This window comes from Otolemur garnettii, unplaced genomic scaffold (genome assembly GCF_000181295.1).
Source record: "Otolemur garnettii isolate 467f Iridium unplaced genomic scaffold, OtoGar3 scaffold00096, whole genome shotgun sequence".
In the NCBI taxonomy this organism is placed as follows: Eukaryota; Metazoa; Chordata; class Mammalia; order Primates; family Galagidae; genus Otolemur; species Otolemur garnettii.
Genome location: NW_003852491.1, coordinates 7,084,699 through 7,101,372, shown reverse-complemented (window position 1 = coordinate 7,101,372; position 16,674 = coordinate 7,084,699). Strand labels below are relative to the sequence as shown.

Here is a 16,674-nt window from a genome sequence, read left to right as displayed (position 1 = left end):
AGAGTCTCACTTTATTTCCCTCAGTAGAGTGCTATGGCGTCACAGTTCACAGCAACCTCCAGCTCTTGGGCTTAGGTGATTCTCTTGCCTTAGCCTCTGAGTAACTGGGACTACAGGTGCCCACCACAATGCCTGGCCCTTTTTTTGTTGTCGTTGCAGTTTGGCCGGGGCCAGGTTCAAATCCGCCACCCTTGGTATATGGGGCTGGTGCCCTACTCACTGAGCCACAGGCGCCACTCAGTTTCTCTATTTTTATTTTTTATTTTATTTTCTTTTATTTGAGACAGAGCCTCAAGCTATCTCCCTGGGTAGAGTGTTGTGGCATCATAGCTCACAGCAACCTCCAACTCCTGAGCTCAAGCAATTCTCCTGCCTCTGCCTCCTTAAAGTAGCTGGGACTATAGGCACCTGCCACAACGCCCAGCTATTTTTTTGGTTGCAGCTGTCATTGTTATTTGGTGGGCCTGGGCTGGATTCAAACCCACCAGCTCAGGTGTGTGTGGCTGGCGCCTCAGCCGCTTGAGCCACAGGTGCCGAGCTAGTTTCTCTCTTTTTAATAGAGATGAGGTCTTACTCTTGCTCAGGCTGGTCTTGAACTCTCAAGCCCAAGTAATCCACTTGCCTCTGCCTCCCAGAGTGCTACGATTACAGGCGTGAGCCACCTCGCCTGCTTTAGAGTCATTTCTAAACCTCAGATGCATGGGTTCTAGTAAGTCCCCTCCCTGCCACCTGGTAGCTTGTGTGACTTCGGACAGGATGCTTTGCCTCCTGTTTCTGTTTCCTCCTTGGTAAGTGTAAAAGGCGGTGAGGATTCACTGAGATGATATGTGTCAAGGGCCTGTCACAGAGAAACCACATGGTGAGTTTTGCTGGTGATTTTGTTGGTTCCTCACATCTGTCTCGGCATCCCCCCTGGTTCCAGTTCCGTTTTTCTTGTTGTTGTTGTTGTTTTTGAGACATGGTCTTGCTCTGTCCTCATGGGTAGAGTGTAGTGGTGCCATCCTAGCTCACTGCAACCTCAAACTTCTAGCCCTAAGTGATCCTCCTGCCTCACCCTTTTGAGTAGCTGGGACTACTGGTGCATGCCACCACACCCAGCTAGCTTTTCTGTTTTTAGTAGAGTCAGAGCGGTGGGGTGGGGCTATCTTGCTCTTGCTCAGGCTGGTCTTGAACTCTGGCAATTCTACCACCTTGGCTTCCCAGAGTACTAGGATTACAGGCATGAACTACTACTCCTGGCCCCAGTTCTGTTTTTAAAACCCAACTGTCCATTTCTATCTGATATCACTCTGTCATGTCAAACTCAAAGTCCTCCCCTGCCACCAGCTCTTCCTTCTGACTTCTCTGTTTCTGTTCCTGCCTCACCATCCTCCTACTCAGTCTGGAAATCTCAGTGTCACCTTTGACTGCTGACTCTCCCTCATACCCCCAAATCCAAAGACTTCCCAGTTTTCCTTCAGGCTTATGTCTGAGGCATCACCTGACCCTCTTTCCTTTCTGTATCCACCAGCTCCTCCCTCTGCAGCAGCAGCCTGTTTGGAGGGATTCTCTGCCTCTCTGCCTTCCTGCATGTGTCCACATCTGATGTTTCATAAGGTGTGGTCCCAGGGTGGCCCACATGGGGCCTGTGAGGGGTGGCAGGGCCAGTCTCAGCATCTCTTGGGTGAGGTTTGCAGGTGGTGGGGGTGGCCTTTTCCTATGACCTTGGGAGGGACATCCCCACCCCCCACTCCATTACAGCTCACCCTGCTTGGTGCTTCTTGCTCAGGCCCTTGCAACAGTCTCTCAGCTCAAAAATTGTTTCTTAGGTTCTTGAGGGATGCAAGTGATTTCTGATTGAAATGTTGTAGTGACTTCCCCTTGTCCAGTGAGCAGAACCTTGGTTCTTCCTCTTACCCATGGCCTACTGTCTGGCCCTATTGTGTGATTCAGCTTTCTCTCCTCATGTCCAAGACCAGGATCATCAGCTTCACGTGTCCTAAGGCTCTGCTGCCTGACTATGCTCTCCCCGTTCTCTGCCTGGCAAGCTTTCCTTTCCCCTCTCAAATTCTAGCCTATTCTCCCAGCTTCTCTTCTCACTCTCATAGCTTAACAACAGGTCATCTCTCCCCTCTCAGAAATTCTGTGGGTCTGTCTACCACTTGAGGAATGGGTGGTCGGTCACATGTGGCCCTACTTGAAGGTCATGTCTCTTCTTTGGGGAGTGAAGGGGGAAGGAAAAGAACATTTATCCAGAAGCCGCAGTGCTGACCAGCCTGTCTCCATCTGGTGTTTGCTGAATGAATCAACAAATAAACAGATGGAGGACCAGAGCTGCCAGAGTGAGATGCCTGGGTATAAAGACACCTGGCCAGGCACTGTTAGGTGCTTTATGTGAATTGCTTTGTTCTGTCCTCCAGGCATCTCTAGGATTTCCTTGTGAAACTGACACTCATAGAGGTTGATGACTCACCCGAGGTCACCTAGCATGTAGGTTAAGGGTAACCTAGAAGTACAGTAAAAGTCAATGAACAGGGGCGGTGCCTGTGGCTCAAAGGAGTAGGGTGCCAGCCCCTATACCAGAGGTGGTGGGTTCGAACCCGGCCCTGGCCAAAAACTGCCAAAAAAAAAAGTCAATGAACAATCTAGAACAGAGCAGCAAACGTGTCAGAGGGAAACACCCTCTGTCCTGCCAGAGATGTTAGTTCTGTGGGTTACTTTACATTACTTGTAAAGAGAGAAGAAATGTAGAAAATATCCCAAGATGTTTAGATCCTCTCAGAAACAGAGATGTCAATTTTATTAAAGTTGTATTAACTCTGGACAACCAATTAAAAGATATCACCTTGAGGGAGCAAGATAAAACTTGCCCACAGATAAAAACAAAAAACAAAAAACAAAAACCACCCACAGTTAAAACTCTAATCTCCAAAGTCCAGGGATCTTGGAAGAACTTTTACATCTATAACAGCAAGGACAGGACACAGGGCAGGGCGGGTACAGCTGTCTCCTCCCAGGGTGGCAGCCGCCGCCCTCTGTAAGGCATCTTTCCTTTGGCAGCTGCACAAACAGCCTTCCCCTCTCCAGAGTCCTTTCAGTAACAGCTGCTAAGTAGGAGAGTTTTGTATTTTCAAAGCGACACACAGGAATCCCTTTTGTTGGAAATGCCTGAGAGAGTTGGGGCCTGAAGAAAACTATTTATTTATTTTTCACAAATGGAACATGAGACACGCAGCATTCCCTCTACATTTGGTGATCAGAACAACTGATCTTGAAGAAGAGGGCTGGAGAGTAGCCCCTGCTAGTGGCAGCAGCTGTGATGCTCTAAAAGCACCCAGCTGTGGAGAGGTCAGGCCTGAGTCCATCATTGTCCAGCTTTAGCATTTCCTAGCTCTGCTTTCTGGTAATTTCCCTCTACATTTCCAAGCCTTGGTTTGCCATCTTTGAACTTGAATGATATCTCCCTTAAGGAACTGCAGGGAGAATTTGTGACAATGTTTAGAAAATGCCTGGCACGGTGTAGGCACCAATATGATAGTGATTATTCTTTTCCTGTAACTCAGAATTCTCTACTCTTCTGCAAATTAGAATTATGTTACCACATTCTATACCAGTTATATCAGCATCTCTAGTAATAGGGCCCGGGGGGCTGGGGGATCAGCATTTTCCAAAGCTCCCCATGATTCCATTGTGGAGCTAAAGTGGAGAACCACTGCCCTACCCCATGACATTGTGACTTATGGTGAGAAATATATGTTTCAGTGCTCATCCCTGGTTCCTGACACAAAGCTCCTAACCCCTTGGAATTTCCTGGGTGATTGGAGGGTTTTATTCTAATAAGGCAACTCTTGGTGGGCCCCTGGCTGGGGGCTGGGGGCCCCTGGCTGGGGGCTGGTCACCAAAAAGACCAAGCCATGATTAGAAGTTTAGAACCTTCAGCTGTATTCCCCATCCTCTGGGAAGGGAAGACGGGCTGGAGACTGAGTTAATAATATGTGATGAAGCCTCCATAGCAACCCCTGCATTATGGTGTTTGGAGAGCTTCCAGCTTGCGGAACACGTGGAGGTGCTGTGGGGAGGATGGTGTGCCAAAAGAGGGCATGGAAGACCTGCACCCCTTCTCCGGTACCTGCACTGCACATCTCTTCCAGCTGGCTGCTCGTCTATGTCCTTTAAAATATTCTTTGTGGCCGGGTACAGTGACTTACACTTGTAATCCTACCACTCTGGGAGGCCAAGGTGGAAGGATTGCTTGAACTGACGAGTTCGAGGCCAGCCTGAGTAAGAGTAAGACCCCTGTCTCTACTAAAAATAGGAAAATTAGCAGGACATGGTGGCAGGCACCTGTAGTCCCAGCTACGTGGGAAGCTGAGGCAGGAGGATCACTTGAACTTAGGAGTTTGAGGTTGCTGTGAGCTGGGCTGATGCCTTGGCACTCTAGCCTAAGCAATGGCGTGACAGTGTCTCCAAAAAAAAAAAAATTCTTTGTAATAAATCAGCGATAGTAAGAAAATTGGTTTCCTGGGATCTGTGAGGCTACTGTAGAAAATGATTAAACCCAAGATGAGGGTTGTGAGAACCTGTGGTTTGTAGCCAAGTCAGACAGAAGCTGTGTGTCACATGGGAAACTACTACTTGACATTGGCATTTAAAGCAAGGGGCGGTCTGTGGGACTGAGCCCTTAGTCTGTGGTGTCTCTAATAACTGGTTAGTGAGAATGGAGCTGAATTGTAGGACACCCAGCTAATGTCAGAGAACTGGTTCATGTGGGGAAAAACCCCACACTCTGATCACAAAAGTGTTCTGTGTTGAGAGAGTATAGAAAAGAAACATAGTCCTTTTTTTTTTCATATATGCTATCCTAAAAACAAAATCTTTCCATGATCGTATCTCAAGTGGGGCCTCACTCTCTCCTTTACTTAGTTATGTTTTTTTTCACTTTGTAATTAGAGAGAATTTCAGACACACACAAGGCAGACAGAGAAGCATGGTGAACCCCATATAACCACGATCAGTCCGGCAACCAGCCGCATCTGGGCTGCCCCGCCCCTCCCACGCTCCTCCTCCCCACCCTCCAGCATTTCAAAGCAAACTGCCTCTCAAATCTTTTCATACATGAACATCTCAACGTGTTTTTTTCTAAATGATATGACCTTTTCTTTTTACTAAAACCACAATACCATTGTCACAATTTTTTTTTTTTTTTTTGAGACAGAGCCTCAAGCTATCCTCCTGGGTAGAGTGCCGTGACTTCACAGCTCACAGCAACCTCCAACTCCTGGGCTCAAGCGAGTCTCTTGCCTCCGCCTCCCAAGTAGCTGGGACTACAGGCGCCCGCCACAACGCCCGGCTATTTTTTGGTTGCAGCCGTCATTGTTGTTTGGCGGGTCCGGGCTGGGGATTCGAACCCGCCACCTTAGGTGTACGTGGCTGGCGCCTTAGCCTGTTGAGCTATAGGCGCCGAGCCCACAACTAAATTTTTAAAAATTTCCTTGATGTCATCAAATATCCAGGGATCCAATTTTCAATTGTCTCATAATGTTCCGATTTGTTTTCAGTTTGTTTCTTTGAATTAGGACCCAAATAAGAGCCACACATTATACTTGGTTAGTATGTACTTTAAGACTCTTTAATGTTTTGTCTTCCTGGCAATTTATTTGTTGATGATGTTAGTCTATTTTCTGGCAGAATTTCCTAGGACCTGAAGTTTGCAGGTTGTATCCCCATGGTATAGTTTAACATGTTCTATCCTCTGGTTTTCTTGTTATATAAATTGGTAGTTGCTTCTGATAACTCAGGTTCAGCTGTTTTGGCAAGAGAGTTTCACAGGTGGTAGTATGTTCTCTTCCTTCTTCTCTCCTTTTTTATTTTTATTTTATTAATTAATTAATTTATTTATTTATTTATTCAAGCTGTCACCCTGAGTAGAGTGCTGTGACATCACAGCTCTCAGCAACCTCCAACTCCTGGGTTCAAGCGAGTCTCCTGCCTCTGCCTCCCAAATAGCTGGGACTACAGGCGCCCACCACAACGCCAGGCCATTTTTTGGTTGCAGCTGTCATTGTTGTTTGGCGGGCCCAGGCTGGATTCAAGCCCACCAGCTCAGGTGTATGTGGTTGGCGCCTTAGCTGCTTGAGCCACATCACCGAGCCTTCTCTCTTTTTTTAAAGAGATGAGTTTTGCTATGCTATGTTGTTGCCCAGGCTAGTCTTGAGTTCCTGGGTTTAAGCAATCCTCCTGCCTCAGTCTCTCAAGTTGCTGGGATTACAGGTGTGAGCCCCCACACCCAGTTCATCTTTCTTTTTCTGTCTTTTTTTTTTTTTTTAATTGAGACAGTCTCAAGCTGTTGCCCTGGGTAGAAAGCTGTGGCATCACAGCTCACAGCAACTACAAACTCTTGGGCTTAAGCAATTCTTTTGCCTCAGCCTCCTAAGTAGCTGGGACTACAGGTGCCCATCACAACGCCTGGCTATTTTTTTTCTTGTTGTTGCAGTTGTCATTGTTGTTTAGCTTCCCGGGGCCAGGTTTGAACCTGCCAGCCTTAGTGTATATGGCTGGTGCCCTACCCACTGAGCTATGGGCGCTTCCAAGCTCATCTTTCTTCTTGATGCTCAAGGCCTGGACACATTGGCTCATTAGGGCTGGAAAATGGTTTATGCCTTTCATTAGAGCACTTGTTCCTGTTTGTTTAAGTGTATAATTCAGTGATTTTTAGTAAATTTACTGAGTTGTGCAGCTGTCGCCATAGAACATTTCTATCACTCCAGTGAGATCTAATGCCATTTTTAGTTAATTCCCAGCCCCTGGCAACCACTAATTTGCTGTCTGTCACTATCGATTTGCTTTTTCTGGACATGTCATGACAGTGGAGGCACTATATATGGGCTTATGGGAGAATTGGTTCTTAACCCTCATTTGCATCTGAGTCATGGGGATGGGAGGGGGTGGCTCTTTCCAAACATGGTTGCCTGGGAACCACCCCCCCAGAGATTCTGATTCAATTAGTCTAGAATAGGCCCGAGCATCAGACAGTTTGAGAAGCTCCCCAGATGGTTCTAACTGCAGCCACATTGAAGGCCTTGCTTTGTCAAATTCTTCTGAAAGGAGTGGTTTACGACCGCTGCCTCCACTTCCCCACCTCCCATGCACTCCTTGCCAGTGATAACGTGGCTTCTGCCCTGACCACACGGACTGAAACTGCTATAGCGAAGGCCTCCCAGTCACTAAGTCCGTTTTCAGTCTTCCTTCCACTTACTTCTGCTCACCCCCCACCTCCTGAAACCATCTTCCCCTTCCCAGACACCCACTCCTGGTGCTGCTTCTCTCTGTGATGGCCACACTTTTGTCCTTTCATTACTGACATTTCAGAGCCGGCCCCTTCTTCCTCCCTGCCCACAGTGATCGCATCCCCTGCCACGTCAGTCACTGCCATGTGCAGTCACCATTTGCATGTGATTGCGGCCCCCAAATCTCTACTGTTCACTCAGCATCTCTCCCCAAGTCCACAACTGTTCTCCTACCTCTGGACAGTACCACTGACATTCCTGCTGGACTCTCAATCTTAACCTCTGCAACACCAAGCTCATTCTTTCCCCAGCTCTGCTGCTCATAAGCTGTATCTCCAGAGCACAATTTGGGAAACTCTTTGGGGTTCAGTTCCTGTATGTGTGAAGCAGAAACAATCCCTTATGCTGAGTTCCAGATGAGAGGACATACAAGTAGCTGCAGCTGGCACATCACAGCACTTAGAGCAGTCACCTCCTGCTGTCCCCTCCTGCTGTGCCCTCCTGCACCCTGACCTGTTCCTCTCTCAGAACAATGCCTCTGTCAGCTCTCAGCTACCCAGGACAGAGATCCAGGCTTCCACATCTCATCTGCTGCTAATCCTGGTAGATTCTCCCTAAGAAACAGCTCTCACATTTGCCCATAATGAACCACTGAAGCTTGAGTCTTCATCCCTATTTTTTTAGTTGTATTTTTTAGAGACAAAGTCTCCCTTGGTTGCCCAGGCTGGAGTGGAGTGGAGCCATCATAGCTCACTGGACTCAAGCGATCCTTCCACCTCAGCCTTCTAAGTACCTGGGACTACAGGCCTGAGCCACCATACCCAGCTAATATTTTAATTTGTGTAGAGACAGTTTCTCTCTCTTGCTCTGTCTGGTCTTGAACTCCCTCCTGAGGAGCATTCTGAGGATCTTCAAGTGATCCTCCTGCCTCAGCCTCCCAAGGCACTGGGACTACAGGAGTAAGCCATCACTCCCAGCCCTTCTCCCTTTTTGACTGGCCGATTACCTTGGCCTCCTTTTGCCATTTGGTGGCTACAGTGATCCTTATTATTATTATTATTTTTAGACAGTCTCACTATGTTGTCCTCAGTAAAGTGCTGTGGCATCACAGCTCACAGCAACCTCAAACTTTTGGGCTTAAGTGATTCTCTTGCCTCAGCCGCCCAAGTGGCTGGAACTGCAGGTGCCCACCACAATGCCCGGCTATCTTTTTGTTGCAGTTGTCATTATTGTTTAGCTGGGTTACCTTGGAGTATGTGGCTGGCACCCTAACCACTGATCTATGGGCACTGAGCCTATAGTGACCCTTTTGGAACCAAATTATAATCATATCATACCCTTCACAATTCTATGATGGCCCCTGGGATCTGGCCAGATCACTCAGCTAAGTAGTTTAGTCTTTTCCTCCTCTGGCTTCCCTTCCCTCCATTTCTCCCGTGAATCCTACGCTTACACCCCCCCCCACCACCACACACACACATATACCCATAGTTTGCTTTTGAGCCCTGCACACCTTCTTTGTCAGCCCCAATGTCCTGCCCCACCTCACACTTCTGCCCGACAAGCATCACTCATCCTCCCTCAGGGACACTTAGTCATTCCTTCTTCCATGCACCTACCACATTTGGGAAATGCTTTAGTAATTTCTTTAGCAAACACGCCTATCCTGTGCCAGACAATGTTCCTAAGGGTTTTGCAAAATACAAACTCTTTTATTTTCATAACAACCCCATAAGGTCATTGTTATTATTCCTGTTGCCGATGAGGAACCTAAGGCCACTGAGAGGTTTAGTCCCTGGTCCATAATCATATAGCAAAAAGTGGCAGGGCCAGTCTTGGAACCCAGGAGTGCGGCCCCAGAGTTTGGGCTTGGATTGATGCTGCTACATGTCTTCTTTAAGGGGATAAGTATCATTGATCATACGCTATTAAGCTAAACAATGTAAAATTGCCAATATTTGGCTGTTTTGACCTATAAAAGCAGACAATTTGTATGATTCATTGTGTTAGGCACTTGGGATACAGTCAATGGACAGATAGTCTTTGACCTTTGAGAGGAAACAACTGTAGAGTATGACAGTTGGGGGAAGAACAGGGAGCTGAGAAAGCCTAGGACCTAATTTGTGGGGAGAGTCCGTGAAGGACCCTGCTGAGGATGTTTAAGAGAAGACTCAAAAGAGCAAAAGTTTGGGAAAGAGGGTAACAGGGTGAGAGAAGGAGATTCCAGGCAAAGGCACAACTCTGGAACAGTGTAGGCTACAGGCTGAAAAGTGAAAGAACTGCCCATGAGTGTGCCAGCAATTAGGAGCTGGCACAGAGCAGGTGCTTAATAAGGATTTGTCATCTGTGGCCTTATCACCTTGGATCTGCCTGATCTTGTCTGATCTTGGAAGCTAAGCAGGATCAGGCCTGGTTAGTACATGAAAGGGAGACTGCCTGAAATAATGGGTGCTATAGGCTTAAAAAGAAAAAGAAAAAGAAAAAGAATTTGATGAAAATGGAAAGAAATCAAGAGAGCTGGAACTAATGCCATGAAGGCAGAGTTTTCAGCAGAAAAGTTACCAAAGAAAACCAGAGTTAGGCAGTAGTTACAGCAGTGAAAACATTTTATCTGAGATTATTTAATAGGCTAGAACTAGATTCAATTCTGAATACAAGGACAAGTGAGAATTACAGCCAAGGAGCAAGGGGCGGGGGCAGTAGGTAGAAAATTACTAAGAAAAAATGTCAAGAGCAAGGAGGATTCTGGCTAAACTAGCCTAAGTGGAGTCTTGTTGAAGGCAGGCCAGGGGATCCGATGTCATCTAGGGGAAGGTGGAGGGTGAGGAACTAGATCAGATATCCAGGGTGATCAGATACGGAGGATGGGGGATTCTGGCTCAACTGACTTGGCAGGATTCCTGCTAAAGTTGGACAATGCAGAGGTGAACATGGAAGCCCAAAGCCTAGGTGAAAAATAGCTCAGGGGCACCTGAGTAGAATTTTGTCAAGGAGAGAATCCTTGAGTGAACTACTCAAATTTACTTTTTCATTGTTTTATTTTAAGGACGAATTTAATGAAGTTAAGGCAGTAAAATTCATACTTTTTTGTGTGCAGTTCTGAGGGGTGACATGCATCAGTTGCATAGACCTCACCCCCGAGAAGATACAGAGCAATTGTATCACTTCCAAAAAGCTCCCTTGTGCTGCCCCTCCTGGTGGCCATCCCTGCCCACGCCTGAGGCAAGTTGGCCTTTTCCAGGATGGCGTGTGGGAATGGAATCCTACAGATGGTAGTCCTTTGAATCTGTCTCCTTTTGCTTAGAATAATACATTTGAGACCTGTCCCTACTGTTGTGTACATCAATAGTTGGTTCCTTTTTTACTGCTGAGTAGAATTCTATCGTATAGCTGCATCATAGTTTGTTCATCTAATACTTACCAGTTGACGGATTCAAATTCGATTTAAAAAGAAATCACTGCACCTAGTTTGAATGCAGTGAGGTGAGGTGGGGGTAGGATCTGCATCGCTGCTGCTTGCTGACAGGCCTTTTCCCTAGCTGGGTGTGAGTGACAGAGATAGGCACCATGTCTGGTCGTTGTTCTCAGTAGCCAGCCTGGACGCAGCTGGCTCTCCTTGGAGGAACGGAGCCATTTGGGAAGCAGATGTAGGAGAGAATATGGGGATGGAGGACCTGGTGCAGTCACTGCAGACTGGGGCTCAGAAGAAATGGAATGAGGGGCTGGAGGTTGAGAGTTTGGCCTTAGGGAAGGAGGGTCAAACAAGAGACAGTCTACTTCTGAGAGCAGAGCATGCAAGAATATCTGGCCTTAAGTTCAACTTGGAGCAAAGTGTGCGTGTGTGTGCCTGCCCACCAAACCCAACACCTTCCCTCAAGGCGGAAGGCAAATTCGCAGCTGTCAGGTGCATATCAGGTTGCAGTTCTTCCCCTGGCAGAAAGGTGGCGACGTTGCACCGTGTCTGTTTCCGCCTCTGTGGTCATCCGGCGGGACAGTCACAAAGGACTGTTAGCTGGCCGGGCCTGATAGCTCACGCCTGTAATCCTAGCACTCCTGGAGGCCAAGGCGGGCTGATTGCTTGAGCTCATGAGTTTCGAGACCAGCCTGAGCAAGAGCAAGACCCCATCTCTAAAAATAGCCGGGCGTTGTGGCGAGTGCCTATAGTCCTAGCTACTTGGGAGGCTGCGGCAAGAGAATTGTTTGAGCCCAGGAGTTTGAGGTTGCTGTAAGCTGTGATGCCAAGGCACTCTACCGAGGGTGACAAAGTGAGACTCTGTCTCAAAACCAACCAATCAAACAACAAAAGCCCCAGAGGACTGTCAGTTGCTGCACGCTGAGCCTGAGGACCTCAGAAACCACCATATCCAATAACGCTATTTTACAGGCAAAGGACTTTGACAGAACAGATTCTTAGACCGTTTTCCCAAGCTCTTCCCAAGCTTTGCTGAAGCTTCAGGCTTGCGCTGAAGCTCAGGGTGGAGAGCAAAGGCTGAAGGGCAGAGCCATGACCATGGGCGGCAGCCCTGTGCCTCTGCTGCCAGTCCGCTGTGTGCCGATTTGCCTTTCCTCTGTGGTCCTCAGTCTCCACGTTTAAAAAGTCTGGGAGGCCCAGGTAGGTGGATTGCCTGAGCTCATAGTTTCAAGACCAGCCTGAGTCAGAGTGAAATCTTGCTTCTAAAAAATAGCCAGTAGTGGTAGTGCCTGTAGCTCAGTGGGTACATACACCAAGGCTGGTGGGTTCGAACCCAGCCAGGGCCTGCTAAACAACAATGACAACAACAACAACAACAACAACATAGCTGGGTGTTGTGGCGGGTGCCTGTAGTCCCAGCTACTTGGGATGCTGAGGCAAGAGAATCACTTAAGCCCAAGAGTTGGAGGTTGCTGTGAGCTATGATGCTGTGGCACTGTACCAAGGGCCACAAAGTGAGACTCTGTTTCAAAAATAAATAAATAAAAAGTAAAAAGCTGAACTTCCAACTTTAAAATAGGTACTTTGCGCTGTAGAGAAGACTAGGATGAAAAAGACACATGAGCTTACGTTCTGCTGGTAGAGCTCCAGCTGGTGCACAACTCACCCTTCCAGGCAAAGCAGACCCTGGTGGCTGCAGGCACCCTTGAGGCTGTGTGCACAGGATGGTAGTATGTGCGGTTGAAATGTCAAAATACTTCTGGATGATAAATAACTGTTGACTAAGCACTAGAATTGCCAGATAAGATACAGGACACCTAGTTATGTTTGAATTTCAGATAAACAACAGGTAATTTTTAAGTATAAGCATTAACTAAATATCACCTTGGAGATATTTGTACTAAAAATTATTTGATGTTTAAGGGCCAGGTGTGGTGACTCACCCTGTAATCCTAACACTTGGAGAGGCTGAAGAGAAAGGATTGCTTGAGGCCAAGCATTTGAGACCATCACGAGCAAGAGTGAGACCCTCCATGTGACCTGGTCTCAAAACAAAACAAAACCCCCAAAATAAAATAAAAATGATTTGATCCTGGCTCGGCACCTGTAGCACAGTGGTTTCAGCACCAGCCACATACATGGAGACTAGTGGGTTTGAACCCAGCCTGGACCAGCTAAACAACAATAACAACTGCAACAAAAAATAGCCGAGCACTGTGGCAGGCACCTGTAGTTCCAGCTACTTGGGAGGCTGAGGCAAGAGAATTGCTTCAGCCCAGGAGTCTGAGGTTGCTGTGAGCTGTGACGCCATGACACTCTACTAAGGGCAACATAGTGAGACGCTGTCTCAAAAAAAATTATTTGATCTTTATCAGAAGTTTATATTTAGGTGTCCAGCAACTTTATCCAGTCCACAGGGCCCACCCCATACCTCAGCCTCTCTCCTGGGACCCCTAGATCTCCACCCCAATGGGCTAGTGCTCAGTTTAACTGGTTGTTAATATTTTGACCCTTACCCCTGAATGCAAAGGGCAGCCAAATGCAACAGCTGTTCTCTTTCTCCCTTCCAGGCCTGGCACTCCTACTGCCCCCGACCACTCTGGGAGCCCTGGTGGACAGCTGGCTTCGGGAGGACTGCCCAGGCCTCAACTATGCAGCCTGGGTCGCTGGAGCAGCCCCCTCGAAGGCTGTGCTGTGGGCCAAATCCCCTGGGGTACTTGCGGGGCGCCCTTTCTTTGATGCCATCTTTGCCCAACTCAACTGCCAGGTATCCTGGTTCTTCCCTGAGGGATCGAAGCTGGTGCCAGTGGCCAAGGTGGCTGAAGTCCAGGGCCCTGCCCACTGCCTCCTGCTGGGGGAACGGGTGGCCCTTAACATGTTGGCCCGCTGCAGTGGTGTGGCCAGTGCTGCTGCAGCTGCTGTGGAGGCTGCCAGGGGGACCGGCTGGACTGGGCATGTGGCTGGCACGAGGAAGACTACACCAGGCTTCCGGCTGGTGGAGAAGTATGGGCTCCTCGTGGGTGGGGCCTCCACACACCGCTATGACCTGGGAGGGCTGGTGATGGTGAAGGACAACCACATTATGGCAGCTGGTGATGTGGAAAAGGTGCTTGCCCTGCTGAGCCCCTGCCCTGGCCCTGGTCCAGCCCTTCCCTCCTCACACTTTCCTTCCACCAGACCCCCCTGCCACCATCTGGTGCAGAGCGATGGCCTGGAGTCAGAGGAGCAAGACTCTTGCACCCTCAGCTGCCTCATCCATCATGTGGGGGCTGGACTTGCTCTTTACCTTTGCTCTTCTGCAGCTTTAGATGTTGTTCAAGAGCAAAGGACAAACCACTGGGAAACCAGTGTTGATGGCGTCACAGCCTGGGGCCAATCTCTCCGACCCTCTGCACCTGTTTCTCCATCTGTGCAGTGTTCTGGGAGATCCCTTCTAGTTTTAATAATCTAAGTCAAACTGAACTTGGGTCCAAATGGCAAATATCGATAATATGTGGCTGTTTTTTAAATCACTAATGTGGTTATTTCACGTGGTATAACCTAATATAAAACATCCCTATGTCCAGTTTCCTCATGAGCCCCAAGCTCAGTGACCATGTGGGGCCTTTTGAATGCTGGTCCCAGCTCCTTGCACCCCAGGGGCATGTGCCAACCATGCCCCCCCTCTGCTGCCTACAGGCTGTTCGGGGTGCCCGGCAGGCGGCTGACTTCTCGCTGAAGGTGGAGGTGGAGTGCAGCAGCCTGCAGGAAGCGGTGCAGGCAGCCGAGGCTGGGGCCGACCTCATCATGCTGGACAACTTTGGGCCAGAGGTGAGGGGGGCTCTGCTTCCTAGGAGGGGACATGTGGGGGCCTCTCACTCTCCCTGGTTTATGTCCCACAGGAGCTGCATGTCACGGCTGCTGCGCTGAAGGCCCAGTTTCCATGTGTGGCTGTGGAAGCCAGCGGAGGCATCACCCTGGGCAGCCTCCCTCAGTTCTGTGGGCCCCACATCGATGTCATCTCTTTGGGCATGCTGACTCAGGCTGCCCCGGCCCTCGATTTCTCCCTTAAGCTGTTTGGGGAAGTGTCCCATTCACCACCCTCTCAAATCCACTGATCTTAAAGCCAAAGAGGATGATGGGTTAAACGTGGCTTGCTGGGACCCTGGAGGTTACACCCTTTAGGGTCAGTGGCTAGCAGGGCACACTTGGTGTTAGCCTGGGCTCAACTCCAGCTCTGCCACCTACCGCTTGTGTGACCTAGCAGGGTTGACTTCACCTCTGCTCACCTCAGTTTCCTAATCTGCAAATTGGGTCTAAAAATGATTAACTTCATGAGACTTGGGGGGTGATAATTAACACATAGTAAGTGATCAGCAAATGCTAAAAATTATCATAGTTCACGTATTCTAAGATGCAATTTTTTTCACGTGTTACCTTCGTAGAAGTCAGTGTGCCTGCTTAATCACGGTGTCGCACAATCACCGTCAGCCAGGTTCTGTCCTCAGGAAGTCTTTGTGGCCTGTTCATGCATCTCATGTATACAAATGGTTCAACTTACGGTTTTTTGACTTTACCCTGGTGCAAAAACAATACATATTCAGTAGAAACCTCACTTCAAGGACCCACAAAATCATTTTGTTTTTCACTTTCAGTACAGTATTCAATAAATGACATGAGATATTCAATACTTTATTATAAAATAGGCTTTGTGTTAGGTAATTTTGCCCAACTGTAGGCTAATGTAGTGTTCTGAGCTAGGCTAAGCTATGATGTTTGGCAGGCTAAATGTATCAAATGCATTTTCTTTTCTTTCCTTTTTTTTGAGTCAGAGTCTCCCTTTGTCACCCTTGGTAGAGTACTATGGCATTATAGCTCACAGCAACCTCAAATTCTTAGGTTCAAGTGACTCTCTTGCCTCAGCCTCCCAAGTAGCTGGGACTGCAGGCACCTGCCACAGTGTCCAGCTACTTTTTTTAGAGACGGAGTCTTGCTCTTGCTCAAGCTGGTCTCGAACATGTAAGCTCAGGGCAATCCAGAGTGCTAGGATTTCAGACGTGAGCCACTGCGCCTGGCCCTTATTAAATGCATTTTCAATCTAAGATATTTTTACCTTACAAGGGGTTTATCAGATGTTTCCCATTGTAAGTCAAGAATCATCTGTACATGATAAAAATCTGTTGAGGCCAGGGGTGGTGGCTCATTTCTATAATCCTAGCACTCTAGGAACCCTTGAGCTCAGGAGTTTGAGACCAGCCTGAGCAAGAGTGAGAGCCTGGCTCTACTAAAAGTAGAAAAAATTAGCTGGGCATTGTGTTGGGCACCTGTAGTCCCAGAGACTTGGGAGACCAAGGCAAGAAGATCACTTGAACTCAGGAGTTTAAGGTTGCTGTGAGCTAGGGCAAGAGAGTGAGACTTTGTCTCAAAAAAAAAAAAAAATCCACGTTGAAATAGGACAAAAGAGCTCTTTCAACACAAACCAGAAATTGTAAGCCACAAGAAAGCATTGGGCATAGTTTGACAATTTGAGCTATGATGTTTATGTGTTATAGTCAATGGCATCTTATATTTGAAGCCACGTGGCACCAGGTCTAGTCTTCACTTGGCCAATGACCATGTTGTACTAGTTATTGAGAATTTTACCTCTTGGCTCCGGCTACTATTGTTAGCTCTTTGGTGGAGATGAGCGTCTTCCATTCCTCACTTCTATGGTGTCTGACAGACTCCATCATGCATCCTCTCTCAAATGAAAGGACACCCCATTCCCATTCAGCACTGAAGGCTTTCTGGGGTCTGGTTCCATGGGGCTGATATCTGTTGGGGGAGGATGATGGGTGTGGAGCTGCTGGGGCCAGAACAAAGGTCTGGTTGAGGGAGTGAAGGATGGGGGCGGTGGCAATGTTCAAATGTTAAACTTCCTTTCTTGATAATCAGGACTCAGGGGTATAAGCAGAAGGCTAAGGCCAGCTCTCCACACATACACATATACATACACCCGAGGTTCTGCTCACCTCCATG

At 48.1% G+C, this 16,674-nt stretch overlaps 1 protein-coding gene across 2 annotated transcripts in view; it reads left to right on the top strand.

Moving 5' to 3' along the window:
* The window catches only part of QPRT (quinolinate phosphoribosyltransferase), a 17,240-nt gene extending 1,955 nt beyond the window's left edge, over positions 1-15,285 (top strand). Inside the window, exons 2-4 of one of the 2 annotated variants that reach the window (XM_023516725.1) lie at positions 13,248-13,390; positions 14,356-14,487; positions 14,559-15,285. In XM_023516725.1, coding sequence (XP_023372493.1) covers positions 13,248-13,390; positions 14,356-14,487; positions 14,559-14,774 — 491 coding nt within the window. In that variant the 3' untranslated portion in view covers positions 14,775-15,285. Of the gene's footprint in view, positions 1-13,247; positions 13,784-14,355; positions 14,488-14,558 lie in introns of both variants that reach the window. The other variant, XM_003795866.3, reaches the window with a different exon arrangement.
* The last annotated feature ends 1,389 nt before the right edge of the window (positions 15,286-16,674 follow it).